Below are 17,162 nucleotides of genomic sequence, written 5' to 3'. Positions count from 1 at the left end.
CATCAGTCAACCGTGCTGCCTATTGCGTCACCTTCTACACTAGCTATCACAAAATGTATAAACAAAGACGAGAAACCCCTATACAGAACAAACAGTTTAAATATAAGCAGTCAATAGACCGGCAGCAGTAAACGCCCATTTGACATAGCAGACGAAATGTTGAGTGCCACAGTAGACAATATTACATCGGATTAATGTATAAGATTAATAAACAGTTGCATGGAAACCATGGGAACTGAGTGGTCGACGACCGTGGGCGAATTTCTCACGTTCCTTATCATACTTTGAATGAGAACGTATCATATCGGCGTTCTTAGAAGTAAATATAATAGGAACTACCAGTAACTTTGTTGTAAATATTTGGTATAAAGCCCAACAGATTTTCCATGGTTATGCTAAATATGTAAAAAATGCAAAATAATTGATCGATTTGCGGTCAAATTAGCAGTCTGTAGTTAAACTAGCATAAGTCCTTGTCGGATGTCCTAGATCAAAAGACCAAATCACAAAACGAATTTTACTCAAGTCTTATGTCAAGTGGCCTACAACTGGGGTTAGGTTGCACAAAGCTACGTAAAGTACCCAGCAGCCAATCTGCCGCCGAGAAGTATTGTGCAAGCATTTTTGTGTTTAGGGTTAAAGTGTGCCGTAAGCTTAAGAAAATATCTCGAAGTGACAAGCGCTTCTATCGCTACAAAGATTTGGGTTTTTCAAGAATTCTGAGCGGCACTACAATTGCGCTTATCACCTTGAGACATAAGATGCTTAGTCTTATTTGTCCAAGTAACATCACTAAGTACGGCGCCTACACATGCTTACGCATAACTGCTTCACAGCAGAAAAAGGTGCTGTTGTGGTACACATAATCTAGCCGGCATCCTGTGCAGAGAACTTCTTACTGGTGTCATGCTTATATTGTCGCTTTAAAAAACATCTTGGTATCGGAGTTCAAGTTTCACTGTGCGATAATTAAAAATCGTTCTTAGAACGCTTAAATTTTTAGTTTGACCGCTATTCACATTCGAACACATAATCACCTTTTATAGATACTGCTACTAGCACGCAAAAGTATATTTGATGCCTTATAACACTTATTTAAGTAAATTACAACAATTTATTCCACAATATATGATTAATATAAAGTAATCCTAATTTAAGCAGATTGTGTTTTCTGCATACTACTGAATACAGTTTCATCTCAATTAACGGTTTTATATAATTTGTAAATTCGATTTGGAAAAAGCTTAATGAGATGTACAATAGTGACGCAGAATCTAAATAATAGAAGTAATCTCCCACAAACGCAACGAGTCCTATTCTGTCAAGCAACACGCCAGCAAACGTCACCAAAGCAGCCGTTGCTTTGATCAACGGCAGACCGGTGGACAGGGCGACCGAGAAGCATTCCGAGGCTAAATATACGACACCGGGGGTTAACAACATGAGAATGAACAAGTGTCTTCTAAGAATACACGCTGATGGGAACATGTCGGAGTGTGTTAAATATTGATACCGTAACCGTAGTCTGAGAGAGACGACAGGAAGTCGTGTCCAAAATAAATCTCACACTAATGAATTTTACAAATTATCTTAATAAGCTTGAAAACAAGTGTAGACGGATATTCTATTATAAGGTTCATTTATTGCAAACACTTATTTATATTCTTATTATTCAAATAGACAAAGTTAATTCATAAGACCAGCCTTTACAACACTTTTAAGCATTCTGCGGCCACGAAGCATTGTGAGATTTGGCATGGCAAAAGTATTCAACCGACTCCAAGAAAAGGAAGTAAGTGTATACAAAAATTTTCGTTCGTTATCGTTTTACAAAACTATCAGTCCCGCTGCTCTATTGGCAAATTCTATGCAAATGAGACAAATAATTTTAAATGCATCAAATAAAATGAATGTCGTTAACTGGGAATCTGGAACAGTGAAAGACTGGAACTTTGAATATAATCTATTAATAAACAATACATTAATTCAATCTGAGCAGGAGGTTGCTTCCGCTTTTAAATTTTTTTTTTCTGACGTTCCAATCACAAATACTCTTGTATCCTCCACCAGCGTTGCTGAGTCACTTGGAAAATGTTAGGGAATATAAACAAATTATTAATTTATTTTTTTAAGCCCTGCAAAAATAATTTAAACTACTAGTTCTCTAGACATGAAAAAACCTGCTGATATATGGGGGATTTCTGTAAATAAAGTTCAAAATTGATGTATACCATATCTTGTAATAGTTTTAAACATTGTAAATTTAGTAATTAAGTTATTTGCATTGAGTGTAAAAAAATCAAATTAATGCATTACTATACATTTTATTACTTATTTATAAGCATGGCGTGTTTCCTGACCTTCTTGAATATAGTAAAATTATACCAATATTGAGGTCACAAGGAAAGCTATCGTCCTGTATCCATGTTGATGACCCTTAGTAGAATTTATAAACATTTTAACTGTTATTTCTCAATATATTTTTTGATAATTTTATGTATGTACGTAGGCACATAAATAAATTTTCTACAAACTGTCATAATCATAATGTTTACACCAGGAATAATCTAACTTATTATGCCTACTACTCGGCTAAGTCCAGTTAATAAGACTTTCGTGTTATTTCTTGTACAACACGATCGCAAAAAATGTTCAAAACAAATGTATTACGAAATTCAATAGGATTGTCAAAACACGTGTATGTGGTAAAAAGGCTATTGTTACATAAATGAAATTCTTAATGATACCACAGATTGGGATAAATTGATTTTATCGAAATTTTATAAAAATAAGAAACCCGCTGAGTTTCTTGCGCCCGCTCTTCTCCCGCCTGAGGCATAAATTTCGGCTTTTGAGGTTTCAATAAGTGATTTCGTATTTTATTTGGAAGGTTACGTTACTTGCGTTTTTGATAGTATCCATTTTCTTATTTCACCTTTAAAAAGCCAATAAAGTTTTAAGTATGTGTTTTGATTACGCTTATCCCCCACATATGTACATAAACTTTCAACAGAGGATGTTGTTAATACAAGAAAGCATTGACCGCGGTAGTAAAAAAATAAAAAGTACAACGAAGTTTTAGCAATCAAAAGTTGCCCCTTAAAAGTTATTTCGCAAAGGGCAATGACTGTGTAATTTCAATAATTTTCTTGATGCGCACTTCACCAAATAATGCTTATGGCGGGTAGATTACAATAATAAATCGCTGCGGTAATTTCAAGGTCTGAGAGCTCGCTTATAAGAGTAAACGCGTATTCGTGCCAAATTACTAAACAACAGGCTTGATATACAATCGTGATAAATAATTTCATAATACGGCCATCAACTATACATAATATAGGCCACAATAATATCATATTATCTTATTAAAATCTTGAGCTGAATTGATGAAGGAAATTTGCAATATTCAGTTATTTTGTCACGTTTTCTAAAACGTTTTCATCACTGGAGCATACATACGAATTACAATATTAGACGTGACGTTAATGCAACAAAAAAGTAAGAAGATATATATAACCAAATAATATAAACATTCATGAAAGTTAAGTCAAATTGTGTTTGTATAAAGCGAGGATGACATCACCGGCCAAAATTAAACCTATTGTTATTATTCAAGACACACCAAGCATAGAGAGCAAGATGGGTTATCGCATATCGGACGAGCAAAGAGAATATTAAATGTGTTTCAATCATACCAATGAAATGAACCTTAACGAATGACTCAATTTTGAAGTTCAATGCCTTACTATTCATGTACGCAAACATTTACCAGCTCACTGGTCTATTAAATTTGAACACAGTGCAAAATCAGGGAATAACTCGTGAAATAAATAAATGTCAACTAGAATGTTTCGCCCCATACATGAGTATAAACTCTAATGGAAATAATATTGAATCAAACATTCTTATCCAACACAAAAAAAGAAAAAGCATAGCACAAAAACTTGTTTGTTCAATTTTATTTTGTTTTTATGCTCGACGGAATTAAGTGTACGTATATGTGTACAAAAAATTTTACTGATGAGTATTTGCGAACTTGATTAACGATGGCTATATTTAAAATGACAACCCAATATTACTTTTAAAGCAATTTCGGATTCCAACTACTACTTAAAATACCAATAACCCCAACTTTTTCATATATATTATTGTTAGATAAAATTTTATGCAAGTCGTGAAAAATGTTAGGACGTTATATTTATAAATCACCTAATTCCCTAAGTTAGTAGCACACTAATATCAACTAGGGTAAGACTTTGAAATACAATAGCCAACCACACGAGCAGCAAATTTTGTTATCGAATAGCAGTACTTCGCCATCAATTTGTTTCAAGCATTCATTGATATTGCTGATTACAACAGTAAAATTAATGCCATATTAAATTATCAATTTTAAAGTAACAGCAAAGTTGAGAATGTAGGTCGATTTAGTTGTAGTGTTAACTGTTTTATGGTTCGACCAAATGGACGCAAACCATTGGTGCTTGCTACAAGAGAACTGGTTGTAAAAACTCTGCACCCACCGCGACCGTTTTGGTCAAAATAAGCATGATGTCATTCGTTTTTGCTGCATGGTTAATGATAAGTGTGAGATGGATGGCTCTTTGTACGGTCGAGTGTATTGCTAAGAATGTGAGCCGGTAAACAATTATGAAATATAAGGATATAATAATACTTGCTCACACTAACAAGCTAAGAGCGACTTTAATAATACCTAACACTTATGTAAAGAAAAATACCAAAACCGGTTTCAATGTGGAATTATTATTATACAAAATATTAAGTTGCCGATATTAATGGTTTATGCTCAAGGATTATTGAAAAGTAGTAGTGTAAACAATAGTTTTAGTGATGAATAGATTATAAAACACGATTATAAACCTGTAACTATTTATAAAGAAGAAATTGAAGAATAGCTCACGGTAAGTGCTATGAACCAGATCTTATCATAATATGATGATGATCGATCATAAAGTCGTAAAAACAAACACGGGCTGCCGGTCGTTATTTTAAGGAAATCGTAAAACGCAACAAAGCAAATCAGAGACCACCGCAATGCAGCCGCTATAGGAGACACTACGTTGTCCTTTAGGCATATAAATAGTTTTAGAAAGGAGAATGTTAAAGGTCTAAATAATGTTCGAGAAATGGTTCCTGATAGTAATGATTATGAACATCGATTAAATAATGTACATTGAGGCGTATTAAATGAGACTCTACATAAATCATGTGCAAGTGTTGGCACGGCCACAATTTTGCTTGGCATAGACATTTCTCACTCAGCCTATCATATTTCTGTTCTTTTCAAATGAATCATGCTGGAAATAAATTTGGCACGTTAAGTTGACGATAGTTAAAAAGGAAACAGATATTTGTTAATTTCACTGACAGCAAATTAAAAACAGTTTCCTTTATCATAATAAGGACATACGTATTAGTTAGCTTGCGGAAACAGAATCAGCACAAGATCGCAACATTCACAAGAAATTCGCGGCCTCCTACATCAAGAAATGGTGTGAAACGAGGGTTTAGTACGCAAGTTAAAATGTGAAGGAAATTGTGTCCATTGCCCGTGACCTAGGGTTTTGTTTGCGACGCGATGCCCGCCAGCAACCACCAGACAGCCTGTCGCCGCGACAAGTAACAAGAGACAAATATATTGAGAAATAGCGTGAATAAGCGAGACAGTCGATTAGCCATAGTACAGATATTAAAAACTGAGTCGCTCCACAGCCGTGATTAATGACGCAACCAGAGCGAGACATGCAAGGCTTCGATCATCGGCTTTGTTTCGATAATATATATATTTATTTCTAAATGGCTAGATCATCTAGGAAAATATATTTGTGAGCAGTATTCAGATTATTTAGAGCTCAGGTGTTAGTAATTAGTAATGGCATTGCAGTTATTCATGGCAATATAAGTTGTCAGTATAATAATATATGAGCGCAGTTACACCAGACTCGATGGCAGCCTTTAATGTGAATGTTGATTGCCTTGATGAAAAGGCCTGCAATATGCTGTAAATCAAAGTGGTTTTTTATTAATTCAAATAAGCGAAAGTCACATAACACAGCCAGTTTGAAAATGTCAAATATGCAATAAAAAGGAAGCTAATAAATTGTTATATCCCCGTTTCGGCAAGGATGACGTCATAAATGACATCAACACAAGGCGATAGTGAAGTGGAGTGATGCAACTTGTTTTGCCCATATTAGTGATTTCATTGAATCATTTGTTATATCATGTGTTTCATCGTTATTGTTATTAAAATAAGAAGAATATTATATTGTATAAGAATTATGAATAGCATCACTATGATTTGGAAAGTCAATTTGCGTTTTAACGGTCAAGCTTGCTTCGTGTAGGAACGTAGGTTGCCTTGTGGATATAGTAATAGGAAGGTATTTAGAAAACATACTCATTACAAAAGTAATATGCATCAACAATATTGATATATATCAACCTTAAATTTACTACTGTAAACAAGAATTAGTAAGACAATACTGAATGTAGGTACTATACAATGTGTTAGTAATATATTTATAACAGACACATCATTGAAAATGATTAAAATATTGATGAGTAGTTGAACTTGTACGGAAAACCTACGCTCATAAATCCCATAATCCATATAGATACATAAATGTGAACTGGTATTAATTACAACAAATTAATGTACAACGTTGCAACAGGAATAGGAAGCTTCTCGCGTAGGTTCCAACATATTCGGTTTTTGCCTTTATGTAAGTTAAATAAAGTTTAATGCCGGATGCGAAATGAAGATTTAGTATGCCGCTGCGAATAAATCATATTATGTGGCTTAAATTTAATGGAAAAGTACAAAAGAAAAAAGGAAAAAGTTAAATATTAACTATTGAGAAATCAGTTTTGTGTTTCTCAACAGAATAATTAGTAACACAACAGATACAATTACTGGTGTGGTGCTAACAATAGAAGGGCGCAATAAATTATCGGAGTCGTACAAACATAACAAATTCAAATAATTGAGCAAATACCAGTTAGCAACTGAACGTGGTAAACATCGAACGAGGACACGCGGCGGAATTCAACAATCCTTGAACTGATAAACCAAATTACAATTGGCACTGTTGGATGTGAATGAACAAACATGATTAGAAGACAAACATGTTTTACGTAACCGTATTTGGACAATTAGAAGTGGAGTAGATAGCCTGTGAACAAGATGTGGGTTATCAGCGCAGTCTCCGCGATGCGGTGAGCTCCAACGGGTCAGGTCACGAGCTGATACGCTGGGCAAATATTTTGATGATCGCTTATGTAGCCGTATCCACTTTACCATAGCACGTGCGGATGATTAAGGTTTACGTTGACGTTGGTAGATACGATTATGGATATATTATAACAACACACTATATCAATTATAATTAAGTGTCTAGGAATCAGCTAATTAGCAATCGCCGTATTAATGACGTCAATTCTACTCGTGCTACGAGTGACCGGTGACCTTTGCAGATACTTGTATAATATGAAACTGACGGTATCATCTCACATAATATAATAATTTCAATTACGATAAAGACATGTTTAATTGCCAAAGGAAAACTGCAGCACGCACACTTTCTCAGACTCCAAGACAAAAACAAACGTCTGTCACTATGAAACTCGCATAATAGATATAACAATTAAAACAGAGACTCCATAGCAATCTCTATCGATGTCTATCTGCGACCGGTAAAGACACTATCGCTCGGTGATAGAGAAAACTCGAGTCAACAGCTTGACCGATCCGTAATCCGTAGGTATATTGTCTGAGAGCGAGCGGATAGTGTTTCAAATAACACGAAGTTTATTTTTATGGATGAGAATGGCAAAAATGCGTACGGGTCATCTGATGTTAAGTGATCACCGCGCCCCACATTCACTCATTAAAATTATTGAAAATTTTAAGTTTAACACTAATATGATCACTATTTATTGACTTACATATTAAAGGTTAAACCATCTTTATGTAAATTTGTCGTGGCAGATCTCATTATTCAGCAAAAAACTGAACAATTCGGCATTTTTAAGGGTCAACAATTCAACCGCTACTAAATTTAGTCTAATAACTAAGTCGCAGAGATTGTGCGGCTGGAATTAGTTTTATAAGGAGTGAGGCAGCAAAGATGCTAAACAAAGTTTACTAGGTTTGCCATTGGATGATTTTGTTCAATATGTCTAGTAACTGGACCAAAGTTTTCACTGTTGTTGTCATAAATTGCAAAGTAGCTGTATTTAGTTACATTCTATAACTCACTTCAGTTGCATAGTCCCGTGTCCATGCTTGTCGATAATTTATGAAACAAAAGCTATTAATTATAATATGAATTTTTCGCTATAAAATACTAGCTATTTGTCTAACAATTATTCGATCAATAACATTTGTAATAATGATTAAATGCCATTACCGTTGATATAATATTTTATTTGTTATTATTGTCACATAGGGTGCGTGTCTGCGAAATGCCGTTATCACAGCCCGTACCGCCGGGCCCGTGTCAATGTAAACAAACCCGATAAGCGAGTGATTCCAATAAAGATGGTTGCCAGCAAGAGTTTATCTGACGTTATGTGACCCCTTTACCGATTATTGCAGCTGGCTATCAAGCGCTCTGTGGAAAACGTTTTTTTGTAAATATTATGGGGCATTCCTCTATAATTTGTTTATTTTATATAATTTTCATATTAAAATCAACATGCCATCTTTCGTTCATTGCCTTGAACGAAATTTGACGAGCAACAACAACTCCTCCCACCGCAAAGGCCAGCAGCGCATCTCTTGATCTTTTATATCGTCAATGTATGGAGATTAAGGCAACCAACGTCCATGGGGACAATTCCTTAATTTCATATCTAGTCACTTGAATCTCGTAACTTGCCCCCACTTATATTAAATAAACAACATCAAAATAAGCTAAAAAATAAGTGCAGATATAATATTTACTCAGAATGTTATCATCTTTGAATACGTCGCATCATTGTTTGTATTCTGCCGCATTTATCATAAGGCGACGTGTTCCGCAGAGCCGTTTAATATTCCGATTCCTACTGCCAAATTCCACCTACATACGACACGCCACAAATAAGGATATAATCCCTCCAATCTGGATGCCTGGCGTCCCTCTATAGTGCGGTTTGGAAGGAAGTTTCTTCCTCGTACAGCAAACCTGTGGAATGAGTTAACTTGGGCGGTGTTTCCAGGACGATACGACATGGGTACCTTCAAAACAAGCAGTAAGCTTTTCTAAAAAGCCAGCAGCTCTCCTGTATTTCCTCTGATATTGCAAGAGAATCGCTCGTTTGTCCTCCTCTTCCAGAAATTAAGGATATTATATGGTGTTTTTAGATAGTAAAGGCGGCGTTGACAGTTTCCTATCAAGCTAGTCTCGACTTGAAAAGACTTACTCCATGTGATATATCTTGAGAAAGTACAACACTGCTGTAAGAATTCGTTTTGTTTCCTGGAAATATTAAAGCTAAACAGTTTTACGTGTGTGCTAAAACACGCTGCCGTGAAGGTATCTCCTGGAATAATGCCCGCACTGATGTAAACAATCTATTTTAGATGTAAACGAACCCCTTATTAGCAGACTGAATGTAATTGCCTTGTCAATCTAAATTTCCTAATTGATTGGGTCACTTTACCGAATCAAATCAAAAATATTATACTTCATAGTTAAATCACATTACACTTGAAATTGTCATTTTTTTCATACAGCTCATTCGGAAGACAGATTTCCTTAGAGAGCGAGCAAGAAACACTAAGGTTGCTCTTTTCAAAACAGATATAGATAGGTTTACAAGTTCTTTTTCAATTTTAAATGAAATTTACAAATCATTCCAATTACAGTATAAAATACAAAGTGATGCAACATAAATACTCAAACGTCAAATACTAAATGCCTTACACAAGTATGTTAAAAAAAAATTAATTAAGGGTGTTGAGAACGCGTCCCTTGTACCGGAGAAAAGAATTTGGGTTCAATTTTCGCTGAGATTAAAAAGATTTTGTATATCAGTTGTTAACAAAGGTACATTCAAAAGGTTCATTCATTACGTTAAAAATGTTACGAATCAAAAATCGGAAACAAAAATTACCTACTCTTCGTTTTATTTCTCTTTGTAGAGAAAATTTTACTGCCTCATATTTATCAATATTGATTATTTACACTTAGCTAAGTTACTAATCTTGCAACATTGCAGTTATGTTCAGTCGAGTCAAACAAAACTAAATCCCTATTAATATTATAAATGTGAATGTAAGTTTGTATTTATATAGGCTAACTTTTATTGCAAAAAAATAAATGGAGGGGTTGAAATAGGCAGATGGATGGAGGATGGCAGTTTGTATGGAAAGTCGAGGAGATTCTAGTTCACAGGGAAATACTATTAAAGAGACTGTCTACAATGACAAGGAATATGCCCTGTATAATATGAAGAGCGCTGCCAGCAGCGGAAAGAGCAGTTTGTATGTGTATTATTTGAAAATTATCCAAAAAAATAAAAAAAAACATTTGCCCAAAATAACTATTCAACGCGGACGAAGTAGCGCGGTAAAAGCTAGTACAAAATAAATTATGACGATGACATAATTAAGAAATCCGAATAACACGACAATATTTTATGCAAGCAAACAATGCTCAGGCATCAGTTCGCGGTTTAACATGTCATCATACGATCACATCATACAGCAAACAGCGAAACAAGCAACAAATATTGGCTTTGTGGCTCATGACTAATTCGTTGGACATCAAGTTACAGACTAAAAAGGTGGATGACCGTTTGTGTTTGACAACTACAGTCGAGTTGCGGTCACATTTCATTTCGGTGTGTTTGAAATTGTTTCGAGTCACATCTCTCTATAAGTGTTGAACACTTTGTAGTCAGTAATCTGGGACATCGGCCTGTCGACCTCACATCTCTCATATTATGTTTGATGGATCACTGCGAACATACCTCCGCCTCGGCATATGTGTCACCCGTTTGGAAGACATTGCCTTACCTGTAATAGAACAGAAATTCGTTAGAATTTATTAAATGCAACGTCATATGTGTAACAAATCTACAATATCGAAAAGACTAAGGGCTATATTTCGCCGAGAGACCACGCAACCACGGGTGGCGCAACCAACAAAAACATATACAGCTCAAAAGGAAGTTACTCACATGGTGCCCGTTTGGTTGCACAACCAATTTGGTGTCTGTATGGTGTCTAGTTTGAAATATAGCCCTAACAGGGTAATCATTATTAATATAAATTGCTACCATCTGAAGCTAACACGCGGTGGCCAAAAGCTTTACGTGAGGCCTACGCATGAGCATTAAAGCTATCAAAATCAATAGATAGCCCTTAATAATGCATTGGCGCATCAGAATTGATCAAGTAGAGAGAATTTTCTAGAAATGCAAGACAACATAAATATTATTTACATTTAAGTAGGTAAAGACAGATCACGTTGTCGAGTGTGTGATCGTTTCAATGTAAATCCTGATCTCAACATTATTAAAGTATTATAATATAATGCTTATAATAACATTTCATAACGACGGCGTAAAGTAATAGCTAACAATTTATTAACGATTTAATTTAAAATAATAGTGATATTATCTTGTTTTTATTTTATAGACATTTAATATATTTCGCAAAGCCGGCTTAGATAAGTTAAATGTTTGTTGAAAAATTTTAGTGTGGTGAAGTTACTACAAAATAATGTTTTACTTAATGATAGCACAGAGTGGGAATGGAGCGAGCGTCCTCATGCTATTTAATCATAAATTTTGCTGTACGAAATTGCATATTATATTGTAACGAAATTAAAAAAAAATACGCTGATCGTTCTTATTAGGTCTGAAGCATATTATTTTGAATGAGTGTTAGTTTTTAAAGTTCAATAAATGATTTTAAATCCTATTGTGAATAAAAATATTTGAATTTGAGCGAGTTTGTCAGTATTGCAAATACAATACCTATCTTATATCTTTAAACGAGCAATTCTTGTATATATATAATCTGAATCTCGGAAACGGCTCCAACGATTTTCATAAAATTTAGTATACAGGTATCTAGCTAGGTTTCATTTTTAAAAAATGTAGTTTTATCCGTATTTTAATGAGAAAACAGCTACATTAACATTAGAATACAAAGGTAACTTTCGCCACTATATAGAAGACTATAATAGCTCAGATGGGACATTGGGTGATCCGGAAAACAGAAGCGCCGCTCGAATTAAGATGTCCTATAACGTTTTTTTTATTCATGTTTTGTACATTCTTAAAAATCCAAGCAAGGCTCGGTCGTCCAGATATTAATCATTAAGATATGATATTCATACAGTTCTACTACAACATTATTATCAGAAGACGTATTTCTAAAGAACCTCATTTTCAATTTTGTTTTGATATTGCAAGTATAAACTTTGTATTAATTTGATCGGCAATCCTTCGTAGCCGTATCCCCTGGGCTATTGCTCTTTCATTGTACGCGGTACACCGTTACCGGCATCGTCCATCCATCAGATATAAAGCCAACATAGAGCTGCTAACGGGAACCGACATTTCTTACGCTCCGCAGCCCGGCATTAGAATGGCTCATTCAATAGATGTGGCACATCAATCGAGGGACCAACATACTTTTCGCAGTAATCTTAAATAGCTATTCAAAGTCAATGCGTTCTACAGGAATACGATGATTAGTTCTATGAAATGGCTTGCCAAGCCTCAAAACTTTACATATTTTTAATCAAAATAGGATTCAAAATCACTTATTAATATAATATAATGTCACACACCTGGGAATAACGGGCGCAAAAAACTCAGCGGGCTTTATTTTTAAATTTCGCGAAAATGATATAGTAAGTTTATGTTTATTCCTCGTGTTAACATTATGATTGTCACAGTTTCTAGCAAATTGGTTAATGTGCTTACGAACATACAAAATTTTATCAAGAATATTTTGAGAGGCGACAGTCATAATGTTTATTTCTTTAAATTTTTCTCTTAATGATCCTCTAGGACCTAGGTTATAAATAGCGCGAATAGCCCTTTTGTGCAGCACAAAGATGGTATTAATATCGGCTACACTGCCCCATAACAACCCAAAGGACATAATATAATGAACACCTTTAAATCCATTATATAATATTATTGGTCGACGCACTTAGGGATTAAATATTCATAATATACCCAACTAAACAGCCCTGTTGGACGTAACGCAACTTGCCAACAATTATAAATTCTTCCAATTCGCTTTTAGTGATTGAAAAATCTTGTAAGAACTTTACGACATTAAATATGGGCGTGCTTGATATTATTTAGCTGGCTATGCGTTTTGAAACAAGATAATGATACACTACAGACAGAACAAAGTACAACAGCCAGACAAGGCAACCGAGTTTACTTTCAATGAAAATTAATAAAATTAAACGCAAGCGCAGTATAATTTATATACTTAGTTGGGCGAAATGTTAGTTGTAGGTAACAATCGGCGCGATTTGGTCCAAGGTTAAAAGGCTTGAATCAATATCAATCAATCTAAACATAACTTCCACTACTTTATTATGCTATAAGTCTAATGAATGATTGGGCAATTTTGTTTCAAATATAATTAACAGCGAGAGCACAAGACGTGAGCTAAATTATGTTGAATGAGTGATTAGTTCTACATTATAGAAAAACAATACAATTTAGATTGCAAATGAAAGAAATCATCCAATATTTAGCTGTGTTTTTGTGCTCCTTGTATTATTAAAAAAGAATATAGAAGTTAGTTCCAAGCCATTAAGAAAAACTTTAATCAAGTATGAAAAAGAAACTTATATCTATCAATAATACGATTTGGGTACTTTTGTAAGTTTTGTATTCTACTTCGCTATTGGATTTACCTTTTTCTTAAAAATAATAAGCACGCTAAGAGTTAATATTAAGCATACGTCTCAATACATTAATTGCTATTATCATTATCACTAACATTTGTGACTTTCAAACAAACTTTAGCTTTGCAGAGCCATAGGAGAAAGAATAGAAAAAAAATCAAGCGCATGAGATATTCAGAACCCTGCGCCCCGCGAATGTTGTTGCGTAGAAGTTGCGGCCTCCGTGGCCCACCTGTTATGTCGGTGGGACCGGTTTCGAACTACCAGCATAGGGGAGGATTTTTTTGACACGCGAGCCCGACATATGGGCACCATTTCGGAGTCTAAATCGTAAAAAGCTAATCAAGTGGATAGAGAAAACATGTAGGTAAATCGACAATTATAATTTTATTTTATACTTGGGACAATGATTTCATCATTTGGCAACCCGAGATAACGACTTGGCAAATAAGACACATTTAAACAGGAGAAAGCTTAAAATATAATAATTACTGGAGAGTTTTCACGGAAAACCCAATTTTAGAACGTCAGCGTCGCTATTGTGACGAAAGCAGTAAAATCTTATAACGCGCATGACTCGCCATTACTAATATCAAAATTTTTATGATAAAGAAGTTTTTTGAGTGGATTTAGATTGCAGTGCTTAAAAAGATAGTATTTTCCTACGTAGGTGATAAGTTTTATACCTACGCATGACAAAGTTTCAAACTCCCATTTACAGAGATCGTTAAAAGCATCAAACAACCGTCACATTCTAAGTGTCTACGTAAAATATAGGAACAATTAATGGATGCTCATCGCAATTATTTAAAATCTCGCCCGGCAAAGTCAGGCAAGATTTATAATTATGTACTCTTATTGTGTGTAGTTATAGTGTTTGGATAGTCAACAGCTTCTGAAGCTCCACGGGTACAGGCAAACATGCATTGAAGTGATGTTGTGAAATTTAGCGGAATTAGCAGTAATGATCATTTAGAACATTTTAAATAGACTACTACTAAGACTTCTTTGAATTCGAATTTGAATCTGAATGTTTTACTATGTTTTCCTATAGCAACGATAGTAATGCACACTGCAAAATTTCAGTTTCCTGCCGTTTATAAGTTAGGTACAGCATGCTGACAGACAGATAGACGGGCAGAAAAACAGTGGAGAATTAATAAAAGGGTTTCCGTCAGCTAACTTTCGGATACATAGTATAGTACCCTAAGATAAAAATGAAATCCGAAGCTACTTCCAGTAGGAAAGTGCTGTGTTGACTTGTTTCAATTTAAAATTTCTATACATTTCTAAAATGTGATATAATTTATTATCTATTATAATAATTTATAATAATTGTTGTTCGAAACAATGTTTAGATAGTGTTCGCAGTTCTATGATACCAATTACTGAGTGCTATAATTTACTGTTCTGTTTACATATCAGTTGTAGTTGCCGCGGCTGCAATTATATTATCATTATCATACAGATTACACTTTACAACAAATTACATAGGGCTTTTGAGCAACTAGTTTTGATACTAGTACTAGTAGTAGCTTAGCAATTGCAGCATCACTGCACTGTGAGTGTCTTTACCGACGTTCTAGGTCCCGGCAAGTCGGTGCCGGAAAATTGGCGGTGTTTAGGCATTATCTTTAGGATACTCGTAATCTAAACGTAAAAAACCGACTTCAAAACTCAAAAGTAAAAAATAACTGAATAGAGATTTAATTTACTACTCCATCTTCTTATGCAAATCTTATACCTGTTATATTAATAAAATACTAATATGTCTATGTATAGCTAGCTATTAATAGGTTTGAAGTCGGAAGTTTATGGTACCAAATGGCAAAAATTTCGCATTCAAATAAAAAATAATCACGAAAATGGGATCATAAATCTCAGCGTCATCGGTTTACATACATAAAAAAATAACAATCGAATTGAGAACCTCCTCGTTTTCGAAGTCGGTTAATGAAAAGGCACTACAAATTTCACTTATCGGTAAAATAAATAGCAGGTCTCAGACATGTCCCTGATAAAACTAAATTTGCACAAGACACTAAAGTTTCGTATTCGCTAACGCCGTCTCTATCTAACATCAATCAAAATGTGTTTAATTTGTAATCTGTGAAAACAATCTTAAGTTTACGTAAACTATCATGATGTGTATCATAATTTATTATGGACTATTGTGGCAATTTTATGAGCGGAGTTAAGCAACGAATGAAAAACATGGTGGGGCAGTGATAATACAGAGACATAAGAAAGGATCAAAACATCACAGTCGTTGTACAAACGCTTACGCAAGGTCGTCAAGTGCAAATTCTGATTTATTATAATCCATACCTTGACCAATACGAAGAGTGGTCATATGCTACAAGCTGTTATTTCCTTTAGACTAATTATTTTGTATATAATATTTTTAATTGGTCTTGCCCTTGAACGGTGCTTCTGAATTTATATGTATAATGGTTCATTAAAGTTATTATTTATTTTAATGTTGCAAATAGTACTTTTTGGGTTTTTCAAGAATCCTGAGCGGTACTGCATTTTAATGGGTAGGGCGTATCAATTACCATCAGCTGAACGTCTAGCTCGTCTCATCCCTTATTTTCATACAAAATCAATCATATCAATCAATAACGGTGATTTAAATGGTGTGGTGACGAAGAAGATGACCAATTATAATCAAGTGTCAGAGTAATATTTTTTGTGTACAATGATAATACTAAAATAAATTTGTATAATAATTATAGCTCATAAGAGTCATAGATTCTGTCATATATTTTTATAAATATATATAATTTGTACATAATTATAAATATTAACGGAATAGAAAGATTAAATCGAAACTACTGACAACCTTATTATGAATATTACACAGCTAACGATATCGTGACTATAATTATAATTTATTCTTCAGAAACATAACACTGAATAATTTATGTGATTAACACTAATTGAAACAAGCAAGCCATTGTTATCAATAGTATTTCATCAATTTAAATCTTATCAGTAAAAATACTTCTCATTTCCAAATGAGAAGCTCATAGGTAGATGTTAACGGTAGGTATGTAAAAAAGTGCCCTTAACACATGCAGACGATTGCCGTCTGAACGGCACGGCGCCATGCCGTTACAAGCGCGGCGAGGAGTTGTCGCAGAATTATCGAGGTACTACATGCATTTCCAACGCTATCAAAAGAGCGTATATTTCACTTGTTAGAGAGTGATCACTGCCTTACAAAACTCTTGCAAAATCGATGGAATCACGGGAGTATTTCGC

General features: G+C 34.4%; 1 protein-coding gene across 1 annotated transcript in view; it reads right to left on the bottom strand.

The window, feature by feature from the left end:
- The window catches only part of LOC126976434 (protein bunched, class 1/class 3/D/E isoforms), a 109,825-nt gene that overhangs the window by 54,392 nt on the left and 38,271 nt on the right, over nucleotides 1-17,162 (bottom strand). Inside the window, exon 3 of the mRNA XM_050824764.1 lies at nucleotides 10,981-11,026. Within this exon, the coding sequence (XP_050680721.1) occupies nucleotides 10,981-11,026 (46 nt within the window). The remainder of the gene's footprint in view (nucleotides 1-10,980; nucleotides 11,027-17,162) is intronic.

This window comes from Leptidea sinapis, chromosome 40, assembly GCF_905404315.1.
Source record: "Leptidea sinapis chromosome 40, ilLepSina1.1, whole genome shotgun sequence".
NCBI classification, from domain to species: domain Eukaryota; kingdom Metazoa; phylum Arthropoda; class Insecta; order Lepidoptera; family Pieridae; genus Leptidea; species Leptidea sinapis.
This window is presented reverse-complemented; position numbering and strand designations above follow the sequence as displayed.